We start from the raw sequence: 27,347 nt of genomic DNA, 5'->3' as shown, positions 1-27,347 counted from the left end.
TCCCCATTTCCCTCTCCCCATCCCTCTCTTTCTCCCCATCCCTCCTTTCCCACATCCCTCTTTCATCCCACCCTCCTCCCTCCCTTCGCCCTCATCGCTCTCCCTCTCTTTCCCCCATCCCTCTATCTGTTCTGGCCACCACACCCTGTCCATTCCAGGGCTCTTGGCCCTGGACATCGCCATGGCAACGGGCACGTCATTCCCACCCTGTGTGTAATTGGCGGAAACCCCGTGGCCTCTCCCGGCCAGAGAGCCCGCCCAGCCCGCGGGCGCCGCTCCGCCGATTGGCCAGCTGCCGCCCAACGGGCTGCCGCCTCCACCTTACCATTGGCGGAGCCGCCTGTCCGTCACGGTGAAGCGCGCGCGGAAGGGAGCGGGGCGGGGCGCGAGCCGCCCGTCAAGGTGGGAGTGAATTGAGTCGGGGGGATTGGGCGGGGTCTTTCTCTCGGTCTGCCTGGCTGGAGCTGAACCATTCTGTGGAGCGACTGAGCGGGAGGAAGGTTAGTGAGATCCTGGGATATTCAGCACTCTGTGTGTGTGTATATGTGGAGGCTAAGCGAAGGGCATGTTTGAATTAATAAATGAAAGAAATTATTTAAATTTGTTACCAGGATCAAATCTTTTTGTTTGGATAGATTTTTAATTTAAATCCGCCATTTTCCTGTTTTTGTTGGTAATCTGCTGTTTGCACATATTGAAAATTAGGACCGATTGTGGAGGGAAAATGTGTTAAGTCCAGGGATTCAGTCAGCGTGTGTGTGTCTAACTATATTCTACTTTCTCTATCGCTTCCTCTGCTGACTTCCTATCCGCTCACCTTATTTTATTTCTGTTAGCAGTGACTGGAGAGAGTGATAAAAGGAGAGAGGAATTAAAGCGGACGGGATCCTTGTTCCCTCTCCCCTGTTTGTTTTTTTTTGAACAAGGAAAACACTCCCAAGAGAAAGCCAAAAAAAAAACCCCGCTCCCTTTTCCTCGCCCAGGCCAGCCCGGAGTTTTGATCAGCCGGAGGGGAACGAGCCATGGAGAACACCGAGGGGGTCGAGCCGAGCCAGCAGGCCGAGCAGGTCAACTGCAGCAGCAACCCGGAGAACGAGGAGCAGGTCCAGCGGGCCAAGCTGGCCGAGCAGGCCGAGAGGTACGAAGACATGGCGGCCGTGATGAAAGCGGTGACCGAGCAGGGCTCCGAGCTGTCGACCGAGGAGCGGAACCTGCTCTCGGTCGCCTACAAGAACGTGGTGGGCACCCGCCGCTCGGCCTGGAGGGTCATCTCCAGCGTGGAGCAGAAGGGCGGCACGGACGAGAGGCACCTGGAGCAAATCCGAAATTACCGGGAAAAAGTGGAATCGGAGCTGAGTGAAATCTGCAACGACGTCCTGGTAAGAACAAAAGGGGTAGGGTGTGTTTGATCCCGGTGAGGGGGCTGGGGGGGCGGGGGGAACTCAGCTGACAAGAATTGTTCTTTTAAACAGTGAGATGGTCTACCTCGAGGCGTAGAAAGCAACTATTATTTCGTCGAAACACCTTTTTGAGGTGTTAAATGTTCAATTTTAGCATCCTTTTCCTTTTAGAAAAGGAAGACTTTACGAACGAACTGAAATCTAGGAAGTCTGGTTTATAGGGCGCTGCTTTTTCGGTCTGAGGCTATTATAGATTTTCTGGGTCAGTGTGCCATTCGCCTTAAGCACGTGTTTAAGATGTAAAAAGACCTGAAATGGTCCTTCAAACCTAATTTCTTCGTAACGGCAGGGTTGCGACAACGTGATTGTTTTTAAAATCTGTATCCAATTGATCCTCGATACTGCAACCATTCCATGGACTGACTTTTTTGAAAAAGTTAATCAGGAACTATAATGTTTTTGGTCGTACCAAGGTTACTGTTGGCTCATTATGGGCAAAAAAAATACAGTTCCTTATGTACTCTTTGGATTTGCATAACTGATTACTGAACAAATAAGGAAAATTGAGTTAGTTTTAAACATCTAGCCGAAGCTATTTGGCCAATACTTTCACTCCTGCGAGAAGGAAGTCTCTTGCCTAATTTATGCCTTCTGTTGTTGTGTTGGCTAAATTCTCAATGTAATTGTCACTATTGTTGACTGTACATCGATTCTTAATTTGAACAGTCAGATTAAGACTCTGTCAATAATATGCTAGTCCTGAATTGAGCACCCAGACTGAATTGTAATTGGTATGACTGCTGCTTTTTTATATTCCCTACAATAAAAGAATTTTCACTGCTAAAGGACCTGCCTGGGCCAAAACTCTCTAAAAATGCAGTTGATTTTGTTATGATTGTGGTCTTTTTTTCTCAAAGCTAGGCATTTTCTATGCAGTGGGAAAATGAGTCTTTGTTTTTTGCCACAATTGTAGTAGCTTGTTGAGAGATTTTATTTGTAACATTCCAAATCAGTGTGTTCATTGAATGCTCGGGATATTGCCTGGGACTGTAAATGGCTTGACAAGTTTTGTGGTAGGTTAGTTCGACTAGGATGTAAACGCTGGGTGTGGTGAATTGGTGTGAACCATATACTATTGATCATCTTTATTTTGTTAGCTTTTTGCAGCCAAAATTGCTTTGGTGTTTAGTAGTACAAATTGCAAATGTGCCTTTTTAATCAAGAGTTAAACCATTTTTTGACTAGTTTGGTTGAAAACTTCAATCAGTGAATGTCATCTGTTGGCAGCCCCAGACTGAAGTTCTCAATTTGCCTGTTCTGACTTGCATCTCATTTTTAGATATCCTGAATGTGGGTTTTACTTCTATGCTACTGGGAGTGCAACCTACATTACAGTTGCAATTTGAGTAACTTTATGTGAACGTAGGAAGTTTTGAACAACTGCAGGGCACCAGGTCAGTTCTGTGTAAGGGAATCTGAGGCCTTGAGCTTGAAACAGGGCCAAGTCCAGGAATTTGAAATGCGACTATTTCTGCATTAAAACTTCCTATCATAGGCTTAAATGTGTGAGGACACTGGCAGGACGTTGGTTTGATGTACTGTCTGCTACCTTTTGTTAATATGTGAACTGTTAATAAAAGTGGCAATGATATTGTAGTATTTTCACAAGATTAGTAATCCAGAAACCCAGGGTTGTACTCTGGGGACCTGGATCCTAATGCCACCATGGCAGGTGGTGAAATTTGAATTCCATGAAAATCTGGAATTTAAAGTCTAATTGTTGTAGGGCCTTCCTGAAAAACATTTTGAAAATGTATTTGAGCTGTTCAATTTTTTTTCAAGTAACATAATTCCTCAACTGGTAAGTACAGCTTGATCATTTTTTCTATATAAATATAGAAAGACAGGAGAAATATTCAGTACATTCAGTGCTGAGGACAAGTAACAGGATTTGGGGGGGTTGATAAACCATGGCAAAGTGATTCACACTCATGCATCTAATAGACTAGATGTGGTGCTATATAGCCTATGGAAAATCTTTTAAAGGGGTAAGTCAGATGTTACAGAACCCAACTTGTATCAGATGCAAGTTAAGAAGTCTATTGGGGATATATTTCCCAATGTTGTGCCAATTATTAACAGAGGGAAACTTATCACTAATTCAGGAGCAAAGCATATTCTTCCATACCATAAATGTTAAGATATTGTACTGTCATTTCTCATTGGCATCAGTTATGCCTTTGACCCAGTGCAAAGGATCAAACTCAGGCAAGTATAAATATCTTGTTGAGCTCTAACTATACCAGGGATCCAGGTTGAATTCCAGCCTTGGGTGACTGACTAGGTTTCCTCTAGATATGGAGTTTTCGTGTTCACCTTCCGTGTGGGTTTGTTTTCCCCTGGGTTTTCTGGTTTCCTCCTGCAGTCTGTAGGTCAGTTATTTTAACCATGGTAAAATACATGGGGGATAGGGAGAGGAGTTGTCCCTAGTTAAGATGCTGTTTTGGAGGGTCAGTGCAGACTTGTAAAACTGTAGAAATGTGGAGTAATGTATATACCCAAATAAATAAACCCTTGGAAAGAGGTGAAAAGGTCTCCCTCTAAGCCTTATCAGAGGCATAACCTCTGATTTTGCAAAATTAATTTTATAGTCTGAAAAGGAGCCAAGTCTGCCCAAGAGCAACATTTGCAGGATCAGAATCATCCAACTTCTACTTGAATAGTAGAACATGTGTGTATACTGTGATCGTGTGTTGCTTACTGCTCAATTGTACTGCATACAATAATGGACAGTCCTGTCTAGTTCTTTGCCAAAGACCGAAATTATCAAATCTATCGCTATTAGTAAGAACATTGCTTATTTATATAGCACTAAACAGCCTCCCCACCCTGTCCAAATTTCTGCAATGTAAAACAAATGATTCCATTCCATCCAGTCAAAAGCCTTTTCTATATATTGAGTGCTAGAATTTGTACAGTGCAGAAGACATCATTTGGCCTATTGAATCTGCATCTGACCTTGGACTTCCATTTTACCAGTGCTTGGCCCATAGCCTTAAATGTTGTGACGTGCTAAGTGCTCATCAAATCAAGGATGAGACAACCACCACCCCCCACCTCCCCCAACACATTTCAAGAATGTGTCCTTTGTGACTGACTCTTGACTAAGGAGAACAGCCACTCCTCATCCACTCTGTGTGCCCCTCATAATCTTGTAAACCTCAATCAGGTCACCTCTTGGTCTTCTCTGATTCAACGGAACAATCCAAGCCTATTCAACCTCTCTTCATAACCTAAATATTCCAACCCAGCCAGCATGAATCTCCTCTGTATCCCCTCCAGTACAGTCAGATCATTCCTGTAATGAGGCAACCAGAACTGCATACTACTCCAGCTGGGCAAGTTCTGTGTAACTCCAGCATGCTTTCCCTGCTATGCCTTGTGTACTGTATGCCTTTTTCACCACCCTACTAACATGCCCTTCTGTCTTCAGGGATCTATGGACACACAAAGGTCCCTTTCTCTCAGAACTTCCTAGTGCCATGCTGTTCATTGAACACAAGTATATCGCCTTGCACTTTAGGGTCTGACCCTTTGACACTCCTGTCTATATCTTGAAGCCCAAATCTCTCAGCCTCACTGTTAACCACTCAGCAATCTTTGTCATCTACAGACTTACTAACCCCACCCCACGTCGTTTATATAGATGAGGGAGCCCAGTACAGATCCATTTGGTACACGACTGGATACTGACAAAGACTCAATGGCAGCTCTATTCTCGTTCCACAGATGCTTTCAGAACAGCTGAGATTTTCCAGCTTGCTGTTTTTGTTTCAGATTCCATCATCGGTAGTATTTTGCTTTTACTTTCATTACCCTCTGACTCCCACAACCAAGTAAGAAGTCTAACAACAACCAGGTTTGAGTCCAACTCCAACCTGGTGTTGTCAGACTTTTTACTGTTTGCCCCAGTCCAATGCCGGCATATCCACATCTTCCCACAACCAAGCCAATTTTGAATCTACTTTTTCAAATGACCCTGTACACCATGCCTTAAGCTTCCCAAAATGGGATCTTGTCAAAGGCTTTACTGAAATTCATATACATCTGACATCCATCAGTATGAAATGCTTTGAATGGTTAGTCATGGTACGAATCAGTTCCAGCGTCCCAGACTTTCTGGATCCACTACAGTTGGCCTACTGTCTCAACAGGTCCACAGCAGATGCCATCTCTCTGGCTCTGCACTCAACCCTGGGACATGTATGTCAGACTCGTTTGTTTTTTTGATTACAGCTCAGCCTTCAACACCATTATTCCCATGAAATTTATTTCCAAACTCCGTGGCCTGGGCCTCAGCTCCTCCCTTTGCTACTGGATCCTGAATTTCCTAACCCACAGACCACAATCGGTAAGGATAGGCAACAACACCTCCACCATAATCCTCAACACCAGTGCCCCACATGACTGTTCTCAAGCCCCTACTACTTATACACCTCTGATTGTGGCCAAATTCCCTTCCAGTTCAATTTTCAAGTTTGCTGATGACACCACTGTATTGGGTCAGATCTCAACAACGACAAAACAGAATACAGGAATGAGAGAGAATCTGGTGAACTGGTGCGATGACAATCTCCCTTGATGTCAAGAAAACAAGGGAGGTATCATTGACTTCAGGAAGTGTAAAGGAGAACATGCCCCTGCCTTCATCAATGGGGACGAAATAGCAAGGGTGTCCAGATCACCAACAACCTGTACTGATTTCTGCCCTCCCTCCATGCCGATACTATAGTTAAGAAAGCCCACCAAAGCCTCTTCTGTCTCAGAAGACTGCAGAAATTTGCATGTCAGCTATGACACTCCAGCTTTTACAGATACAACCAGAAAGAATGCTTTCTATGGTGCATCACAATCTGGTAAGGCTCCTGCTTTGCCCAAGACCACAAGAAACTACAAACAGTCATGAACATAGCCCAGTCCACCACGCAAACCAACCCCCCATCCATTGACTGTCTACACTTCCTGCTGCACCAGCAAAGCAGCCAGCATAATTAAGGACTCCATGCACCTCAGATAGAAAAATCTGAGGTCATGTACCAACTGACTTGAACAGCTTTTCTGTTACTGTCAGACTTTTGAATGGACCTACCTCGCATTAAGTTGATCTTTGCTCCCTAACTATGATTGTAACATTACATTCTGACTCTTGTTTTCTTCTGAGTGGTATGTCTTGTGTATAGCATCCAAAAAACCATGCTTTTCACTATGTTAATACTTGTGACAATAAATCAAATCAAAATTGTTGCACAATCCTCATTTACATACCTAGCCACCTCACATTCAATCAGATTTATTGGGCATGACCTGCTGACTATCCCTGATCAAGCCTTTGCTTTCAAGTGGAGATAAATGCCCTCCTTCAGAAATGATTCCAATAGTTTCATTACCACTAACGTAAGACTCACTGGTCTGTAGTTCCCTGGCTTATCTCTACAATGCTTCTTAAATAGCAGAACCACACTGAGTGTTCCCCAATCCTCTAGTACCTACCCTGTGGCCAAAGAGGAATTCAAAAGTTAGGTCCAAGCTTCTGCAATCTCCTCCCTTACATCCTGCAACAGTCTGGGACACAAATCATCTGATCCTGGAGATTTGTCCACTGAAGCCTGCCAACATTCTCATACCTTGTCCTTACGTCAATTTGCTCAAGAACCTCAGTCTCTTTCCCTGAATCCCAAACCTTCATCCTCATTCTCTTGAATGAAGACATGTACAGTGTTCAGTGAATACTTCGTGTTCTCTGGCTGCACCCACAGACTGCCCCCTTAGTCTCCAATGAGCCCTACTAATCCTCTTCCCATATATTTCTAGAATATCTTGGGAATTTTCCTACTTTTACTAGCCATGGCTTTCTGTAGATTTCTCTACTTGTAGCTGTTCCCAGTTACCTTTTTATTAAAATCCATTCTCCCCAGCCCAGAACATTATTGCAGGTTCTTTCTTGGTACAATTTTGTGATTGCTATTGCTAAAAATTCTCCCCCTCAACCACCTGTCCAGCTTCATTCACCAGAATTAGGTTCAGCACAGCTCCTTCTTTTGTTGGATCCTCTACATATTGGCCTAGAAAGTTCTCCTGTATGATTAAGAAATCACTCCATCCAAGCCCCTAATACTATCCCCATTAGTGATGGCAAAGTTGAATCTCCTACTATAATTTCTCTTTTGTTACATACCACTATGGCTTGTGCTCATATTTATTTTCTGACTGGGGCAGGTCTGTAAATACACTTAAGTGTGGCTGCCTTTTTTTTGTTCCTACATTCTACTCAAAGCTTGATATGATGTCCCCTCCAAGATATTATTTCTCTTACTACAGTAAGTGACTACTGAACAATGCAGTGCTTCCCTCTTTCACCCCCTCCCCTATCTTACCTGAAAATTCTATATCCTGGAATGTTGAGTTGACAATCCCGACCCCCCCCCCCCCCGCCAACCACGTCTGTTGTTACTATTAGAGGGTATTCAGCCTTACTGTACTTGAGCTTAATACAGTTGTATCCCTCTGACTTGATTGTTTTAATGTATAATGCCGTGTCCTTATTCTGCCATGTGTTTTTTTCTCCTGCCAAATTAGTTTAAACTCCTTCCAACAGCACGAACAATACATCCTGCAAGGATGTTAGTCCTGCTCTGATTCAAATGTAGACCAACCCACTTGTACAGGCCCCACCTGGTGCTAGTGATCCAGGAATCTAAAATCCTCTCTCCAGCACAACTCTTAAGTCACGCATTCATTTGTATTTTTCTCCTAGTTCTGTGCTTCCTCTCACTAGTTGTAATCTCGGGATCACTCAAGTCCTGCTGTTTAGTTTACTCTAGCTTAGCTCCCTGAATTCTTGATGCAAGACCTCATCCCTCTTTCTACCCTTGTCATTTGGTGCCAACATGTGTAATTGCCTCTGCCTTATCACCCCCTCTCCATGATGCCCCACAATAGTTAGTGTCATCCTGGACCCTACCACCAGAGGCAACACATTATCCTGGACTCATGTTGACAGCTGCAGAACTGCCCATCTGTTCCCCTGACAATAGAATCTCATTACTATTGCCCTACCTCCCCTCCTATACAGAGAGGCTGCTTGTGGTGCCAGAAGCTTGGTGTTATCTAGAGGAAATAGGGGACTCCTGAACTACTTGGACTGTCTGGTCATCAATTCCCTTCCTTCGTTGCGTCATTTCAGCTTTGGTGTGACCACCTTTCTCAACACGCTGTCCACAGTGCTCTGACTCATGGATGGACTGGTGTCCTCAACTACTGTTCTGGCTGTGAAACACAAGCTTCCAGGTGCTGTAGCTGGATGCTTCCTGGGCACTGGAAATGTGCCCATCCTCCCACATGGAACAAGAGGAGCAAACCATGGCTTTGAATTCTTCTGACATGACAAACCTGAAGTTTAAAAACTTTAGACAACTTTTTAAAGGTGAAATAAGTCAAATAATTTCCTATCCTTGTACAATGATTTACAATTTAATATAGCTTGTAAATGCCCAACTGGACTGCTCCTGCTGGGAAATTTTTGGCAATGATGTCTGGAAGGACACTTTTCTCAAACCAGCTATTTGTCACCCACTTTTGGAAGATCTGAATAATGAATAACCTAACATTATTGCATGGATTCTGGCTGCCTATGTTCCCAGTCTGATTGCCCTGGATAGTCAAGGGGTGTTTATTCTTCTAGACACAATGCCAGTGTCTTTGCTGACTATTTCGAGAGTAAAATTGACCAACAGCATGAACATTCCTCAGCATTCTTGCCTGCCTTCAAAATCAAGGAGATAATGGGCTTCAAGTGGTTGTACATACTGATCAAATTAGCAAGTCTTTAAATTCCTTAAAATTCACCCCTAAACCTATCAGGCCCTGGAGTCTTCAGGTCCCTCGAGGCAAAAACCATTTCCCCTTACAAATGAGGCCATTTAGGGTTGACATTTGAAAGTTGAGGAGAGGTTCCAGATGCAACAGTGAACCTTCAGACTGATGTTTTATACAAAACTGCATGGAAGCATTTTAAATGCTTTAAGACCCTCTGCCTTAATCATCCTATTAGACTTCTAGATTCTGTGGCTATAGTCCTAAGGAGAACCGAATATTTATTGAATCCCTACAGTGCAGAAGGAGACCATTTGGCCCTTTGTCTACACTGACCACAATCCTATCCTGGCCTTATTCCCATAACCTCTCATTTAGCCTGCTAATTCCCCTGACACTAGGATCAATTTAGCATAGCCAATCAACCTAATCCACACATCTTAAGACTGTGGGAGGAAACCAAAGCCCCTGGAGGAAACCCATGCAGACATGGAGAATGTGCAAACTCCACACGGTGACCTGGATCCCTGGTGCTGAGGCAGCAGTGCTAGCCAGTATCCCAAAGAGGAAAAGTTAGTTAATTTCTAAACTCGCATTTTTGTTCAGGTTCCATTCCTGTCTTGGGCCACTGAATCTGCACATTCTCCCTGTGCTTGCGTGAGTTTCAATCCACAGTCTGAAAACATGCAAGTTAAGTGCATTGGCCATGTTAAATTCTCCCTCTGTATCCAAAGAAGTGCCAGAATGTGGCAACTAGAGGATTTTCAGAGCAACTTCATCATAGTGTTAGTGTAAGCCTACTTGTGAGTAAGTAAACTTTATATGCTAAACTCAGCACATTGATCCAGCTGTTTGGATTGAATTAATTTCTTTCCCCATTTAGTGACTAGGATTTTTAGCAAACTCACTCTATTTTGGCCAGTTTTATTTTGAGCTGTTGCTCCAGCATTTTTTATTAGCTATTTACGAAATGACCGAACCCCTCTGCACAGAATTGAGGGGCTCACTTGAGACAGATTTGACTTCAGTAGAAAAGATTGACTTCAGTCTAAAAGCATGAGATAAAGTTATCCTTAAGCAGAGATGTTAAATCTCCTGGATGCAGACTGAGGGTGAAGCCTCTTGAATAAAAATTCTAGAAAGACTGGAGTGTGATCAGATCACAATACTGCTGTGGAGCAGATCAGTGTAATATTGTTTATGGCATGAAAAATCAATTCTAGTAATATTAGTGAGGAGCAGAGAAGGCAAACTCTGTCTTTTGGATGCTGTGTTCTCCAAACATGAAGTTCCCCACTTCCTCACACCTTGATCCCTTTGCCTGTTGAGTGGGAGGATTCCGAGTTATGGGAAGTTTATACACCAAAGGATTAAGATGACAGTTGAAGTCCCAAGTATGAAGCAATTTGATGCTAATTCAAAGACTTTTTAAAAAAAAAGTGAATAATTTGTAAGGCCATCGAATTTCATTTATTGCATTGCTCCTTATACAGTTTCAATCTGAAAGATGCATTCTTAGCTAAAATTAGTCAATGAGGCAAAAATCACCAGTCCCACCCAGTCTACTTAAATTTCAGGTTTATTATCATCCAGTTGAGTTTCTTGTAACAAGTGTATGTCAACTTTCTCCTTGTCAAGGAAAGACATCATTTTAACAGAATGATGTAACTACTGTTTATTAAGCCAAAGAGTGTAGGATATTAACGTTCAGAACTTGGTTTGCTGCCAAAGATTTCCCCATCTCAAAAGTAGCAGTCTTAAGCATGAGATTTGTCTGTACTCTTGCAGGAACCAATTACTTGTTAACCCCCAGCAATTAAAAAACACACTATCATTAGTTCTAAAGGGGTTTTCCTTACCAAATGTGAACAGGGTTATACTTAAAAACCTCCCATAATTACATCATGGAGTCTTTCTCATCAAAAAAGAGAATATATGCCAGAAAAAGTGAATACAGAGTACTATTTCTGCATTCTAACTCCTATTAAGACTTGAGTACCTCACAGTAGAGGCATTAATGTTTATCATGAGCAAAGGATTAAAAGGAATATAGTAATACTAAGCATACAGGTGAAAGGAAGATGAATATTTATACACAGCCCTAGTGTTGTATAATCTACAGTGTACTCCCTTGCCATATTGAAGTCTGTTCTACCCCAGTTAGTTCTGACTACTTTTTTGACTATTTTCTTGTTTCTTTGCATTCATCTGTTCAACCGGTAATATTCTTGGGACTGGACATAGAATTCTCAGTCCTAGATTAGGCACGTATGAGCTGTGTAATCACAGGATTGCAATCTGAATTGCACTGGAGCTCATGGAAATACAGCTATTCCTATGCTCTTGTCACATGACTCTCAACATGTCTGCATGTGACTCTAGATCCACAGCAATGTGGTTGATTCTTGAATGCAAGTGCCACATTTCAAGGACAGTTGAGGGGTGGACAATAAATGTGTGTGGGCAGTGTGATAGAAACATGCAGAATTTGCAGTGGGAGTCTTCAACCCAATGTGTCTGTCAGCAGAAAAGCAACTAAAATGCACACAGCTAATCACAGCCACTTTCTGGGTCTGAGTTTCTTATGGCCATATTAACTGTATAAAATGGGTCATGTCCTGATTTTTGTGCAGATGAAACCTATTAAATTTGAACTCCATGCCATTCAGTACTAGGTACCTTTTGCGGCTCACTTCCCTTTCCCACAACCCCACAAATCCAATGTGCCTGTTGCAAACTAAAAAGTCAGATATTGATCTTCAGTGGTGTAACGATTGTTAGCTTTTAAATTGTTTTTGCAGAGAATGAGTCCCATTATTCTGCCCTTGCTGTTAGGCCCAAAGGATTATGTGGACAAGTTTTTACTGGTGAATATTAGAAAATGAGGATAAGATCACCAATCCCTACAATTGCAGAAGGAGGTCATTTGAGCCCATTGAGTCTGCATCCACCTCCAAAAGAGCACTCTATATGGACCTAGTCCCCTGCCCTTATCCCCATACCCACACATTTTACCATGCTAACCCATCTTCAGGCTGTGGGAGGAAATCTTAGGAGAATGTGCCAACTCAAGCTGGAATGATCAAATCCAGGCCCCTAAGGCTGAGAGGCACAGTGCTAACTATTCCACCGCACTGCCCTTTGAGGAGCATAGATTCATGGAAAACATTAAATGAGTTGAGAAGACAAAATGCCAGGATTTGGCTAAATATATGCCAGGATTCTGAAGGAAATTACGCAGCCCTGGAAATTGTATTTGCTGGGCTGTATTGAATGTTTTCTGCAGGTCTGAGTGCCCATGTAGTTCCTGTGGTTTCTTTAAGACTGGGCACTTGCCAAACTGGCATCTGTGGTAGGGATAATGAAAATACAAGAACCCCCTCAAAGAGAACATGACCAGCCTGCATGGGCTTAATGTTGAGGTTGCAGGGGAGGAAGGCAATGGGATGACTGTTACATGTAGATCCTGAGGTGCATGTGGTAGATTTAAGAACGGGGAAGAAACCTGCAGAAGTTGAGCACCCTTTTCTCACTGTGGTCTTGTTCTATTATTACCCACTTGTATTCAATGTGCATATGTGATTAGCCCTACAGGAAGGATGTGATCAAGACTTTTGAAAGGTAAAATATAATTCAATAGGTAAACGGTTATAAATGCATTTTTCAAAGGAAGTGGGTGTTGCTGGCTGGGCCAGCTTTTGCACATCCTTAATTGCCCTTGATCTGAGTGATTTGTTCAGCGATTTCCAATGGCATTTAGGAGTCCATTACATTGGTGTGGATCTAGAGTTGCAAGTAGGCCAGTAACAGTATAGGGTATTAGTGAGACTGTACCTGGAACACTCTGTAGTTTTGGACCTCTTGAGGAGGGATGTAGTTGTATTGGAGACAATCACTAGGTTGATTCCAGAGATGAGAGGTTGAACAGTTTAGGCACATAATCCAGAATTTAGAAGAATGAGAGGATAAGATAATAAAAAGATATTGACAAAGACAGAGTGGATGCTTCCTTTTGTGGGGCAATCTAGAACAGGAAGCTATAGTTCTAGAATAAGGAATACCAGATTTAAAACAAATGAATTATTTTTCTCTTCCAGTTGTTATATATGGCTTCACCCAGTATGTGATGGGTGCTAGGACATTTGAGACTGAGTCTACTGAATGGTGGAGCAGATTTGAGGTGCTGATTCATCTACTCATGCTCAGAGTTGTGTGGTGTGTTTTATGACAATCTACTATTCCAGATTTGTATTTCACCAACTACTGGGGATTTGAATCAAGGTCTCCAGGGTCTCTGGATTACTAGTCCAGTGACAGTACAATTGCCATCATCTCCTGTGATGAGATGGGGGGGAAGGAGCTGATGCAGCACCTGGATAGTAAATGTAAAGTGGTGATTTTTTTTTGATTAAAGTAGGCACTGGACTCTGCAAGGGTAAAGGGATTTGGAGGTTCAGGCCTGAAGAAAGCAACTCTGCAGATTGGTAATGTTACATTTCAACTTATTTGCAAATGCTGGTGTCTGGATGCTTCTACTGCCAAACAATAGTCTTCCCATCGCTGGATGCTGGTGAGGTAGATGCTATGCAACAGCGCTGCCAAGAGTTGTATGTTCTGAGTGATCCACATAGTCCATTTGTGTGTATGCAGCAGTTTTGGTGCCATTGATGTGAAACAAGACTATCTACAAGTATTAGAATCAGAATCCCTGCAGTGCAGAGGCCATTCAGCCCATTGAGGCTGCACAAACTTATCTACAGAGCACCTTATCTAGGCCCACTCCAGCCTTTGGACTGTGGGAGGGAACTCCTAAAGATATGGGGAGAACTCCGCACAGTCACCCAAATCCCTGTTGCTGATGGACAAGTGATGTTGCCTGCAGTTGGTATTTTGAAGTTGTTGAATTCTGCAATCAACAGATCATATACTAAATATTTTTTGTCTTGTATCCTTTAACATTGGCTTGTTCAATTTTCCACTTGGCTCCTTGTTCATTTGAAATTATTGAATAGTTCCAAGTTTGAATCAATTTAGGAATAAATATCTATGCTGAATCTGAAATGAAGTGATGGAGAAACTCAAGATCTGATGACATCTGTGTGGCGAGAAAGTCAAATGACTGCTATTTGATTGTTATTTCTGTTTCTCCAGAAATGCTGCCAGACCTGACAGTACTTGAGGAAAAATTGAAGTTGAATTTGGAAATTATTCCAAACATTTGGTATAATTTGCTTAAATAGTGGTCTTTAACTTGCCAATATTCCTCATGGTATGCCTAAGAAGGTTATGTGAATAAAACAGCCTGCTAGGATATTTTAACAGGGTGAAATGAAGACTGTAGAGACACTTGTGTGAAGCATAAACACTAACTTAGATCGATTGGGTTGAGTGACTTGCAATAAGTTTTGTAAGTTACAAAACTTACAAATCTCATGTTAAACTGTTTAGAACTTGGGTCTGACCACCATGTTCCAAGAAGGACATGAGAGCGTTATATAAAAGGAGGATTGTGCTGAGAGCATTCCACTATTAAGAAAAATTGACCAGAACACTTGGATCTCTCAAAATTAGAGGATTTGGAAAAGGCTGAGATAAAGTCATCTCTGCCAGTTGAAAGATTCCAGATCCAGGGTCAAATATAAAATGTATTCTGCAGAATACATGAGTGAGAATGTGGACTTGTGAATATCCTTCCACTTTATTCTTGTCATTATGTTTACCCAAGTAAGCAAGTATAAATGTTGGCATGGACCTGTTGTATCAAATGGCCTGCTTTCAGACTGTCTGTCTGGATAAGACAGTGTGATTAGAAACACAACCAAATGTGGACTTGATAGTGGGATAATTGTTTGGAAAATCCTATACTATTGTATTTAACAATTACATGATAGGCATGTTAGATTTTGGACAGGTGATAAATTTTATAGAAGGCTTTTTGTTTCGGTCGTAACATGGCAGATCTAATTGTAGCCTCAACTCCACTTTACTGTCTGGCTGCAGAACCTTTTGTTCCCCTGTTCCACTGAAATCATCTGTCTGAGCTTCTGTTGCTCTCGGGAAGAGAATTCCACAGATTTAGTGACCCTTAGAACTTCTTAAATAGAAGATCCCTAATTTCGATGGTAACCCCGATTCTAGATTTTCCTAAAAGGGGAATTCCAAAGTAAGAAGACCAACTATACACATTCCCCAGATGCAGTCTCTCAGCAACATTTTCTACTGACTTTTATACTCTTGTAATGCCAACTTTCAGTTGCCTTCCTAATCATTTACTGTCACTCCATACTAACTTTGATTCACCTACCAGGAAACCTGAATTTGCCTTATAATAGTGTTCTGTAGCCTGTCCATCTAAATGTACTACATTTCTATTCTTCCTGACATCCTCACTTCCCCCATAGCTCTCCTTTTGTAGTTGCTTTGTTGTGTTCTTCACTATTTTCTTGTTTATCTTTGTCATACCAGTGCAAACCTTGTAATATAAAACTTGAAGCAGAAGTTAATTTACACTAAACTTTGTACCATAAATGCATTTGATATTATGAAGATGGAAGAGCCAAGAGATTCTGGAGGTGGTGTATTAAATAGCAGTTAAACTATGCTCTCGTAAATGCCAAATGTCCACTTTCAAGTTGGCTAAACATATCATGTATAATGATTTTTCTTCCAATATTCTGAAAATTAAGGGCTAGATTCAGCAGAGTTCAAGAGGGAATTGAACTGTTGCCTGAAAAATGGGAGTGGCACTAGGTCAGTGTCTGCTGTGGAGCATTGGTGCAGACATGACCAACTGAATGGCTTCCTGTACTGAGATTCATTGATTCAGTTACATCCTTATTTTGCACTTGAGCAGCTTTGGGTGATATTGGGAGGAAAAAAAATCATCCATTAATTCTAACACACAATTTAGTGAAATGTGTTCTGCTGCTTCAGTCCTGTCTATTCCCAAATTACCTCCCTCCCACAGTATCCTCACTGACCACACCACCTCAACACTGGGATTCGTCACTGCTCATTTTGTCCCTTTTCCACACTGACCACTACTGTTCCCTCCACCTTCAGTTTGTGCTGCTCATTCAACCATTGCATCTGTTATCCTTGCATTCCACATCAAATCTAGCTCTTTAATTACTTCATTGTCATCTTTAAATCCCCACAAACAGTTCAGAGCCTTGTATCTCTGGAATTGGCTCAAGAATTGCTTATTTACCCTATTATATTCTGCTCTAAAAATTGTCAGCCCCCTACTAATACTATATTTTCTACTTCCCCTGTTTCCCTCCCCAGTTAAGCCAGAAATTGTCTGGCTTGGTTTTTAAATGTTAAATGCAACTGAATTGATTGAAACTTCCTTTTATATTCTTAAGGATGCTCAAGAACTCATTGCTTACCAGGGTCGCAGGGAAGCAGAAGCTGTATGCTAGCTTTGTAAGATTCATTCCCCCTTTCTGGCCCCTATTGTCCAGCTAAGAACTTTTACTTCAGATAACATTTGGAATGCAACACAATCTGTCCAGTTGCTGTTGTCAACATTGTCTGAATCTGCCATTGGTTCCTGACTGGTAAGTTAACCTTGAGTGAAGCAAGGTTTTTGTAATTTCTTTGAATAATCTCGTCTTGATTATAAAATGCAATTACAAAAAGAACTTCAGTGAGCCAAATGTATTTAAAATGGAAGAAAAACTTGTTTAAAAGGTTGTCTTCCTTTGCTACTATATTTATGCTAACCTCAGTTACGCAGTGGAAGCATAGATTTTTCATTGATTATTTGATCTGTTGCATTTATGATGCTTTGTGATTAATCTTCTAATGCATAACTGAAAGTGACCTCTATAGGGCTCTTTTTTGATGCCATTATGAACAATGAATCTAAAAGGATCTTCCTTGATATCTTGTCTTGATGTACAATCTTGTGACGTATTTAATTTCCAGCAAAACTTTGGATACTCCAGATTATCTTCCTCTTTGGCAAATGCTGTCTTCGTCCAATGCAATCCCAGTCTGTGCCTCCCTTCTGAGGGTTTTAAGCTTGTCATTTCAGTTGTGCTTTTTGTGGCATGTGTCACAAAATTACATGAGGGAATAATACCTGGTCATGTTCCAAAAGTGACAGCTCCAGATGGGAAATTGAATTGTTGAATAGAATCCCTACAAGGCAGAAAGATGCCATTTGGCCCACCAAGTCTGCACTGATAACAATCCCACCCAGCCCCGATCCCATAACGCCATGTATTTACCCTACTAATCTCCCTAATACTAAGGGGCAATTTAGCATGGCCAATCCACCTAACCTGCACATTTTTGAACTTTGGGAGGAAACGAGAGCACCAATATTGCATAAACTTTGCTTTTGTTCTTGTAAATGGGCTGTTTGTGTACACATCACTGGATGCTTCCATTTTAATGAGATTGAATGTATGCCTGTTGGGTAACCTTTTTTTGGTTTGCTTGCTTCAGATAGCTCCGAGGTAAGTGCAGCTGGTCGCTTAACTGAATGTCCCAGTTGCAAGTAGAAGATAATTCCTGTGTTTAGAATAGGTGTTCTTGCCTGCTTTGTTTCTAGCTTTGTACAAACATGCTCTTGCAGTAACTTCTGTCTGCTCACCCAGTCTCTGGACCATCACAACCTGACTTGAGGCTTTGCTGGTGGTTCCTCACTAAGATTTGGCTGTATGCTGACATTGTTTTTTCTGCTGGCAGTCATAAAATGAAGTCTTTTTGTGGTCTCTCTCTCTCTCTCTCTCTCTCTCTCTCTCTCTCTTCCCCCCCACCACCCCCCCCCCCCTCTCCTGACAGTCAGGATGGTTCTGGTGAGTGCTTCCATGGATCTGCTGCCCTTGTCCTTCTTGGTAGTAGTTACAGGGTTGCAAATTGCTGTTGAAGGAGCCTTGAATTGTTGCAATGTTTCATGTGGACCATGCACTGCTGCAACTGTGTGGTTGATGTAGGGGCTGAATTTGGAGGATGGGTGCCAGTCAAGCAGGCTGCATTGTCTGGAGCTGCACGCATCCAGGCAAATTAAACACATCTCTAGCTAAAATTAATCATTAGCCAGCATTCCCAGCATGTGCTGCCAGTTTTACAGATAAAACAGCTGAATTTTAAACATGTCCCTCAAAAGAAATGAATACATTTCTTAAAGGCACTGTCATCCAAATGCCACAATACTAGACTGTCCTCAGTGTGAAGATGGGGCTTGGTCTTCCAAGGACTCTGCAGTGGCTAATCTCTTGGACTGATGCAACTGAAGATGAAGTCGAGTAGCTTTTTCCTCTGGTGTTCTTGCTTATCTGCCCACCAACAGATTTGCCCTTCAGGAGGAGTTTCAGTTGTGCTACTGAGCCACTCTTGAAGGGCCTGTCTCCACCCAGATTACATTCCATACCTTTGTTACACTTTGAACATCACTTGGAAGAAGGATGGAACACAGCAGTGTTTCCACAGCTGAAGGGCAGGAGCTGGGTTTGACCTGATGCCATGTAAATTCGTGAGGACTAGGTTGCTTTCTTAACTGTATACTATGCCAACATCTTTTTGGGTGGGATAAGATATAATCCAGAAGTGGTAATGGATTCTGCAACATTGTCTAAGAGATTTGGTGAAGCTGTTGCTTGACTAGTTTGTGGAACAGTACTGTCAATTTTAGTGCATCCCAGGTGACTTTGGGTCAACAGGGCATGTTGTCTTTTGTCAGAGTGCCTCAGTTAGTGCTAGTTAGTCAATCTTTTTTTAATCCTAGACTTGTGCAGCAATTCATGCAACTCTGGCTTGGTAGGCCATTTCAGAGCAGTTGAGTCCACCAAATTGCTATGCTATATAAGCCACTGGTTCAGGATCGCGTATCTCCTCCTCTGAAGGACATTGGTGAACTTTGCTGCAATCCAGTAGTTTCACATTTTAACAAGACTCGCCGGCCTTAGGTCGGTGTTCCTTTTTGAACTTGGAGCATGGATGGGTTTGGGGGAGCAGGAGGAGAAATGGAGAGGCAGTATTAGTATTGACTCCAGTTGAGTAGCTGTTCCTTGGAATATCCTCAGTATTGTGCTTTGAAGTAAATCTTCAGTAAAATTCAACTTCCAACAATGTCAGAAATTCTCCGGTCACGTAATATCTTTGGACGGTGGAATATTTAACATGTCCGTGACCTTTCTGCAGGGCCCCAGTCCTGAATGTTTTCAGTGTTTCTTTTTAAACATTGATCAAGTGCTATGTTACCTTTCACGTTTGTTTAGGATGGAGAACAGCATATTAATAAAATGCTGCTGTTCATCCAAACATATCGATTTGGTATCTGTTTTCCCTCCCAAAAATTGTAGGCAACACCTGGACACAAGCTATTGTAAACTATCGCTGCTAGCAGCATCTTTTGTGGAAAATTCTCCTTTTGTGTAATATCCAATGTTTTCCTGCTAATGGTAATGGTCTTCATATGGTTTTGTCAATTGTGACAAAGTAGAATGTTGTGATTTAATGCAAAATTGGCTTAATGGCTTTCTTGCAGCTTTTGATCTCGCTTCCCTCAAACCAGAGCTAAATTTGGCGTGATTTCCATTCATGTGGCATTCTAGTACTTATAAGCTGCTGTTTTGAATCAAGTTGTTAACTTTGATTTTTTGTTTGTTTAGGGATTGTTAGATAATTACTTGATTCCCAAGGCTAGTAATTCAGAAAGCAAGGTCTTCTACCTGAAAATGAAAGGAGATTACTATCGGTACCTTGCTGAAGTTGCTTCTGGAGAGGACCGAAAAAGTATGTACTGAAAGTCTTGTTCCCATAAGTAAATGTAAAATTTTGTACTGCAATGTTTGTGACAAAGGTGTAAAATTGGTTAATGACCGCTTAATGTGGATTTTTTGTTTTGAGGGTGTACTCCTCTCAAAAAAAAATGGTTATGCCCTAGTCATTTGGTATACTTTTGTTTCCTGATTTCAGCTGTCACATGAATATGTCCCAGATAAATGGATAGATTTAAATTCCAGTGGCTGAACAAATCCTGGAGTAGAATGTTATGCAACTTCAAATTTGCACAGTAGTCATGATCAGAATACTGCTGTAAATGTCATGTACAGGTCAACCAGCATCTTCAATGCAGGCAATTGGAAATTGAATCATAATTTATTAGCAATTAAACTTTGAATTCACAGAATTTCACAAGGTGTGCAATTTTTCCACTAAAGTATTTCCCTGTTTTCACAGAAGCGATAGGAAACTCCCAAACTGCTTACCAGACAGCCTTTGAAATTGGTAAGGAACATCTGTCATCAACGCACCCAATCCGTTTGGGCCTTGCCCTTAATTTCTCAGTGTTCTACTATGAGATTCTCAACTCTCCCTCTGATGCTTGTGAACTGGCAAAAAAAGTAAGTTGTATACTAATTCAGTTTGGTTTATAAGTGAACAGGTTGTTGGATCTGTACATGTAAATTTGATGTTTGAAAATCTTCCTCTGGCATTTTACCCACAGTCTTGATGCTGAGGTCCAGAATCTTGTCACAAATCAGCAGATGTGCAAACCTCAACAATAACTGCTCTAAACTGTCTTGGTTAAACAGTTTGGCAGTTCTGACCCTGTTATTTGACCAGGATCAAATGTGCACTGGAACTGGGGATACTGTATCATGATTCGGATAAACATTATTCTCTTCCTGATGTTCTGGCTGAGATGAGAAAAGTTAGTGAGAACATTGATCCTGAAACCACTACTGGCTAAATGGGCTCTCAATATCAAGGATAGATGGTCCAAGATTGGGAAAGATTCATAAAACTTGATGACAGCTTAAAAATTGTTTCATTTTATTCATCTTGCATCAAACCTATCTGAGCAACAGATGTGATCCAGTCCAAGCGATGGCCTATAGTTGGAAAATGTCCACTGAAACTTGAAGGCAACCTTTAAATAACTCCCATCTAGCCACTGACAAAATTATTGCTTGCTCTGAGACCAAAAAAACACACCACACACCCCTTCTGTATAAAGTGAGAACTGGTGTGAACCTGACTATTTTGGAATTGATTCAGGCTTGTCTCTTAATTATTTTGGGGAAGTGCATTCTGAATGTGTTGTATTTAAACCATGTGTCTTGCATCTAGATTTCCAGAAGTCACTTAACTTCGGGACCCAAAGTAAATCTTGTATTTGGCTATCAGATTGGCTAATAAAATGTGGAAAGTACTTTAGGAGTAGGTTGCCTGAATAATGGGTGTTGAGATCTTGCCATTCTTAATTTGACTTTGATTCTGATTTGCAAGTGACCAAAATAATTGGAATCTAAAGGGGTTTGAGAATTAAACTTGACCTTCTGTGGCTCACCTACAAGGGTGAAGCTTTCTGAGGAGTGCATGATTAGTGTTCAACATAGCTCTTAATTTTTTATTTTTGAGGAAATGACCACCTGAATTGAGGCACAAGTATGAAATCTGCTTTGGGTGGTAATTCATATTGCATCAGCAAAAGCATATGGAGTCACTCGAACAACCACCCGCATCTACAAAGAACAACTTGTTATGAAGCAGCTGAAGCTGCTGGATACTGCAAAGGCTATGGGTCCTGACAACATTCCAACAAATGTACTGAAGACTTGTACCCCAGAACCTGCTGTTCTGAGCCTAGCTGTTCCACTATAGCTATAACACTAGATTTTGCCCAGGTGTGTACTTTACATGAGAAACAGGATAAATCTACTTGTGGCAAATTATGCCTCAACAATCTACTCAATTCATCAGTAATGTGGTGAAAGGAGTCATCAACAGCAAAGTGGCACCTGCTCACTGTCATTCCATTTGGGTTCCACCAGGCCACTCGGCTCCTAATTTCTTTACAGCCTTGTTTCAAACATTGACAGAAAAGCTGCATTCCAAAGGAGGGTAATTGCCCTTGATATCAAGGCAGCATTTACCAAAGAGTGGTATCAAGGAATCCTAGCAAAATTGGAGTCATTGGGAATTGGGTGATCTTGGGGTATGTGTCCTCAGCCCATCCATCTTCAACTGCTTTATCCATTACCAACCTTCCATCATAAGATCAAAAGTGGAATGTTCAGCACCATTCGTGGTGACTTGGATACTGAAGCAATCCATGCCCAAATTCAGCAAGACTTGAACAATATCAAGGGGTGGACTGACAATTTGTCACAAGTACCTGTCATTGCCAGACAATGATATCTTGAGAGAATCTAACCATTGCCCCATGACATTCAATGGCATTACCATTGCTGAATTCCCCCACTATCAACATTCTGGGGTTTACCATTGACCAGAAAGTAAACTGGCCTAGCCACACAAGCAAGTTGGAGTCTACGAATCCTGCAGCAGGTAATCTGCCTCAGTTCCCCAAAGCCTGTCTACAAATCTACAAGGCACAAACCAGGAATGTGATGGAATACTCTCAACTCACTTAGATGAGTAGAGTTGCAACACTAAGCTTGATAGCATCCAGGACAAAGCAGCCTGCTTGATTCTTTTTGGAACTGAAGTCATTGGTGGTGGGGCAATTCTTCCAAAAATTGTAAGTGAATTTGAGTGAAAACTGGAGTAAATCATGCTGGTTTTAGCGCAGAAGTTTAAAACTAAACCTTCCCACACTCTGCACTACTGAGTGCCTCAGCATAAAACCTTTTAAAAATCAGTGGCCCGGGCCAATTCCCACTGGAGAGCCTGGCTTCATGCCCTGGCAGCCCCTACAGTGCTAACTTCCACCTCAATCACTGGCCTCCCTCCCCCAATGATACCAACTGCAGAGTGATAGCAGGACTCTCACCATTTGCCCCCCCCACCCCACCCCAGAGGGCCTGCCACTATGCCATGCTTGATAAGCATTGACACTTTCCACTTGGGCAGTGCTGACAGGGCACCCTTCACCACCAATCCTTTGTTCCCCTTCAATCGCATCCCCCCGCCCAAGCACGGTCTGGCTGCCAGCTCACTGTTAGTTGGGAGTTGTAGTAATTCCTGTGGAGTGAAAGAAGGCTGGCAGGCCTGGTGATGCCATTTAAATTGCCCACTGCATAATTTATGCAGCTCCACACAGAGCTGATGGTACAAGAAAATCTAGCACTGGGAGACGCACTTAGGGCCAGATGCCCAGTGCAAACTGCACAATTCAGACAGTGCTTGAATCTCTTGGCCTGCTGCACTTAAATAATCACAGCTGGATGGGAGAATTGCAAACTGAACTTCCACCCCACACCAGCAGTGGTATTGGCATGTACCATCTACAAGATGCAATGTAGATACACTTGTATTAGGCAGCAGCTACCATCCAGAAGTACAATGCAACAGACACATGGGAACACCATCTGGAAGCTTCCCTCACATCGCTCACCATCCTGACTTGGTAATTACTGTTCCTTCATTGGTGCTTGGTCAAAATCCTAGAACTCCCATGCATCACTGCATCCATTGGCTTCAGCCAATAAATGCTTGAATTGCAAGCTTTTGAGTTGATTATCAAAATTCCTGCTGGGAGGAGTAACTGCTCAGTCAAAACTGGATTCCCTATCAAATGATTGAATTAGTAAATTGGGATCTTGTAGCAGCAGCTTCATCTCAAGAAGAGAGAATTTGGTGGAGCTCACCAGCCTTGAGCTTTGAAGCTTTTGGGAGCAACTTCAGTCAGCAGTATTGATCTCTCCTGACTTTCAGTACAATGTACTCTTCAGTCATCTGATTGTCTTCCAACTGAGTGGACACGAGCCAGAATTACAATTGAGATGACATTTGCTGCTGATCCATTGACTCCTGTAGCTTGTCTGCACTCTCTGGCATCAATATTACTGTAATGCACAGCCAGTGACCTGTCTGCCTTGATGTTTAAATTCATTTCATTGAAATATAAATACTGTAAACAACATTTAACCTTTAAGATGTCCTATTGCTTAATCTAAACAGGCCCAATCAGCCATTTGCCCTAACTGGGTTTAAACTTGCCTCATGGCTTAACCAATATATCTAGTCCCTTATGAATACATCAGTAACCAGTTTGGCATATATTTGTACCACCACTCATAAAAAAATTATTTGATCTGTTAATGGTCATTTCCACATATGGGCACAATAGACCCAGAGCCTGCTCAATCCTGAAGTGCCATCCATTCCAGTAATATTTATCAACCCGGCTACCCAAAAAAACTATTCCTATTATTAAATGGATCAAGCTCTATCCTGACTAGCCACAACTCCTTATACCAAAGGAATTTGTAACCTTCAGACAAAAACTTGCTAATACCTTTTGAGTTGTATATTGTGTCTCATGGCAGAGATTTTGTCTACAAAGGACAAAAGGGATCCTGATGACTCTGCACAAGATTCCAGGCCTGGACAGCGCACACCACCTACTTCCCATGTTAGGACAAAGTATCTCTCAACCTCCCCTGTGTGGAAACTGAGCCCAGGAACACACAACTCTAGGCCAGCAGCCTGTCTACCATTTTGTTTTCATCAAGCAGGTAGTGACAAAGAAAATTGTCCTTCTATGGGAACTTCTGCCTTCAATACTAATTAAACTCTTCCGTGCTGTCTTTGTGACATCCTTGTTTCTAAAGGGACATGTTACATTGAAACAGTTGGCCTACTACCCTCTGAAGAAATGCACTTTGGATTTGGATTCTGGATTGGACTCAAACTGTAACTCTTCATTGGGGCTCCCTTTAATTTATAGAGAAATCAGAATTGTTAATAAATTGGCTTCCCCTCCTGTCTAATGGCAAGTTTATCCTGTGATGTTAAGAAGTCCCATGGCTATATTCAGTTTGAAAGCAAAGTTACATATTATTTGCTTATTTATTTCACTTCAGCCCAACGGAATGTCAGGGAGACTTGGCTAGGAATGTAGTTAATAATTGGTACGAATTAACAAGTTTATTCTGCTTTTCACCAGCTGTCTGAGGAGCCATCTTTGTTTTCCCACCAAGACACTATAGCAATTTCTGGTTAATTTTCCTGTCTAACATCTTTAATTATCTGTTTCCACCTATTAGGCATTTGATCAGGCTATTAAAGAGCTGGATATTCTCCAAGATGATAGCTATAAAGACAGCACCCTCATTATGCAGTTGCTTAGAGACAACCTTACAGTAAGTTTTTTTCTTAATTTTAATGTAGTTTGAAGCTGCAGGACTGTGAACATTTAAAGCATAAAATGTTTGCATATAATCCATGCTGGGTTTTGTACAGACCCACCCCTCCCAATTAGATACATAGTTTGCATAAGTAACAACATGGGGAGGGGTGATATCAAAGGTTGCAGGAATAAATGTTAAATTGTACCTGAGTATAATTGACAACTGATAACTAATGAAATGGCAACTTTTAAAAGATGTTGCATGAAAGTTGAAGAAAGTAGCTAGTCACCTAGACAAAAGATGATACAATGTATGCATGAGAAACACATCAATAATCAAGTAGCTTCCTTGTAATTTGTGACCACATTAAACTGGAATATTGCTAATCTGAAGAATAAAAATGCAATGACTTCATGTTTCCATTATCTGAAGTTAACTTTTAGTGGCGACTTCTTCGTTATTTGGCATTGATGTATATTCCCTATTGCATTGTGCAGATGGGTTCTTTTCAGCAGTGTTGCAACTTGTGATGTACTCCCTTTTTTGGAATTTGCATTAATTTGGAACATTGTAAATGAGAATCTGAGATTTTTTTCTCTCCTTTCCTAGTTATGGTCAAATGAGAGTCCGGCACCAGCTGATAATGAAACCTGTGCAGCCGAGCCTGGAGATAACAACTAAATACGTGGTCCAATTCCTAAAATCTTTTTACACATCTCCATTCCTTACTGCTCCACTCAAAATACCTATAGCAATGAAGACATCAGTCCTGTATGGAATAGCTATGTATGGAAAATTCCCAATTTAGTCTTTTACACACCACTGCTTTAAAAAAAAATCATTCCTTGGTTTTTGTTGGTTGTCTGCCTTCCTGGTGTGCAGTTTCTGCTGTAGAAGCATATATAGTTTAACTTTATAACATGAGTAACCTCCATGTAGAGGTCAGAATGTTTAATATAAAGAAATACTTGCAGTGTTTGTATTGTGAACATAATGGTAGAAATTTGCTGCTCTAGACAGTAATTTGGTAATACTACATTTTTTGGTGGCTCCCACACTCAGCCTTTCATGTTCTGTTCTTCCTGCTGGTATTGGCTTGTGTGCATTGTCTACTTTTTCCCTCTGATCTCTGCAGTGAAATGCAAATATAATTTACAGCAACTTGGTATAATCAGACAAAGTAGCTGTTGCACATATGCCTTTATCTGGACTGACCTAATGTTCTGCAATAAAATGACATTTTGTAAGTTTGAGGCTGAAGGCATTTAATGTACAATCAAGTCAAAGAAAAAGTACCTTGATTTTGAAATTTTGTGGATCTTCACTTTTTAAAAAAATTGTCCATGTCATTTGGTATTCACTTGTGTATTACAGCATGTTTCTGCTAAAGTTTAAGTTTGAGGTTGTGCTTGTGAATGGTCACAAGGCATAACTTTTTGATACACTGGAATGGAAAACACAACTTTCCTCATTGTGCCCAATAAGCATAGTATTTCTTTTGCAGGTTTGTACACGTACAAGGGGGTGTTCAGTGAGATTTGGACCATTATAATTACTAATCATTTATTATAATCCCCAAGCCATGTGGAAATGTTAATGCCCTATGTAACACAAAATAAATGATGTTTTGTAAACCAAATGTTACTTGTCTAACTTAAATTCTTTTGGTGTTCATATAACATTGTGCTTAGAATTTGCATTGCTGTTTTAGTTGCGCCAGCAATATTATCCATATCAGTGATATTAAACTCTTTTTTGAAAAATAAATCAAATAACTTCAATGTAATAGCTACTCTCGGCCCCTTCATCATAAAGATGTTAGAAGAATTTTTCTAATTGGCTTGTTTTTATCAAGTTTTTCATCTCTCCAGGAGATTAAACTGTTATAATTGAGTCATATATGGGGCGAGCTAAATGGATCAGGCAGTCTTTCCTGACCTTCATTTTTGTACGCAAGTATGAAGACTTAAGTCCCAGAAAACATGTCGTCATCCCCTCCCTAATCAATCTGATACTT

The 27,347-nt window shown here is 41.4% G+C and overlaps 1 protein-coding gene across 3 annotated transcripts; it reads left to right on the top strand.

Moving 5' to 3' along the window:
* The first annotated feature begins 397 nt into the window (after positions 1-397).
* On the top strand, positions 398-26,969 carry ywhaqa (tyrosine 3-monooxygenase/tryptophan 5-monooxygenase activation protein, theta polypeptide a). 3 transcript variants are annotated; one of them, XM_080192142.1, is made up of 6 exons: positions 398-500; positions 984-1,379; positions 19,898-20,021; positions 20,469-20,632; positions 25,247-25,342; positions 25,940-26,969. In XM_080192142.1, exons 2-6 carry the CDS (start codon positions 1,023-1,025, stop codon positions 26,009-26,011), a joined length of 813 nt encoding a protein of 270 aa, XP_080048268.1. In that variant the 5' UTR covers positions 398-500; positions 984-1,022; the 3' UTR covers positions 26,012-26,969. The 3 variants fall into 3 exon arrangements, with proteins under 3 accessions (XP_080048268.1, XP_080048266.1, XP_080048267.1); XM_080192140.1 differs by having other exon boundaries at positions 406-500; positions 837-1,379; XM_080192141.1 differs by having other exon boundaries at positions 463-500; positions 840-1,379.
* The last annotated feature ends 378 nt before the right edge of the window (positions 26,970-27,347 follow it).

Source organism: Carcharhinus amblyrhynchos, chromosome 7 (assembly GCF_965287045.1).
Source record: "Carcharhinus amblyrhynchos chromosome 7, sCarAmb.v2.hapA, whole genome shotgun sequence".
NCBI classification, from domain to species: Eukaryota; Metazoa; Chordata; class Chondrichthyes; order Carcharhiniformes; family Carcharhinidae; genus Carcharhinus; species Carcharhinus amblyrhynchos.
This window is presented reverse-complemented; position numbering and strand designations above follow the sequence as displayed.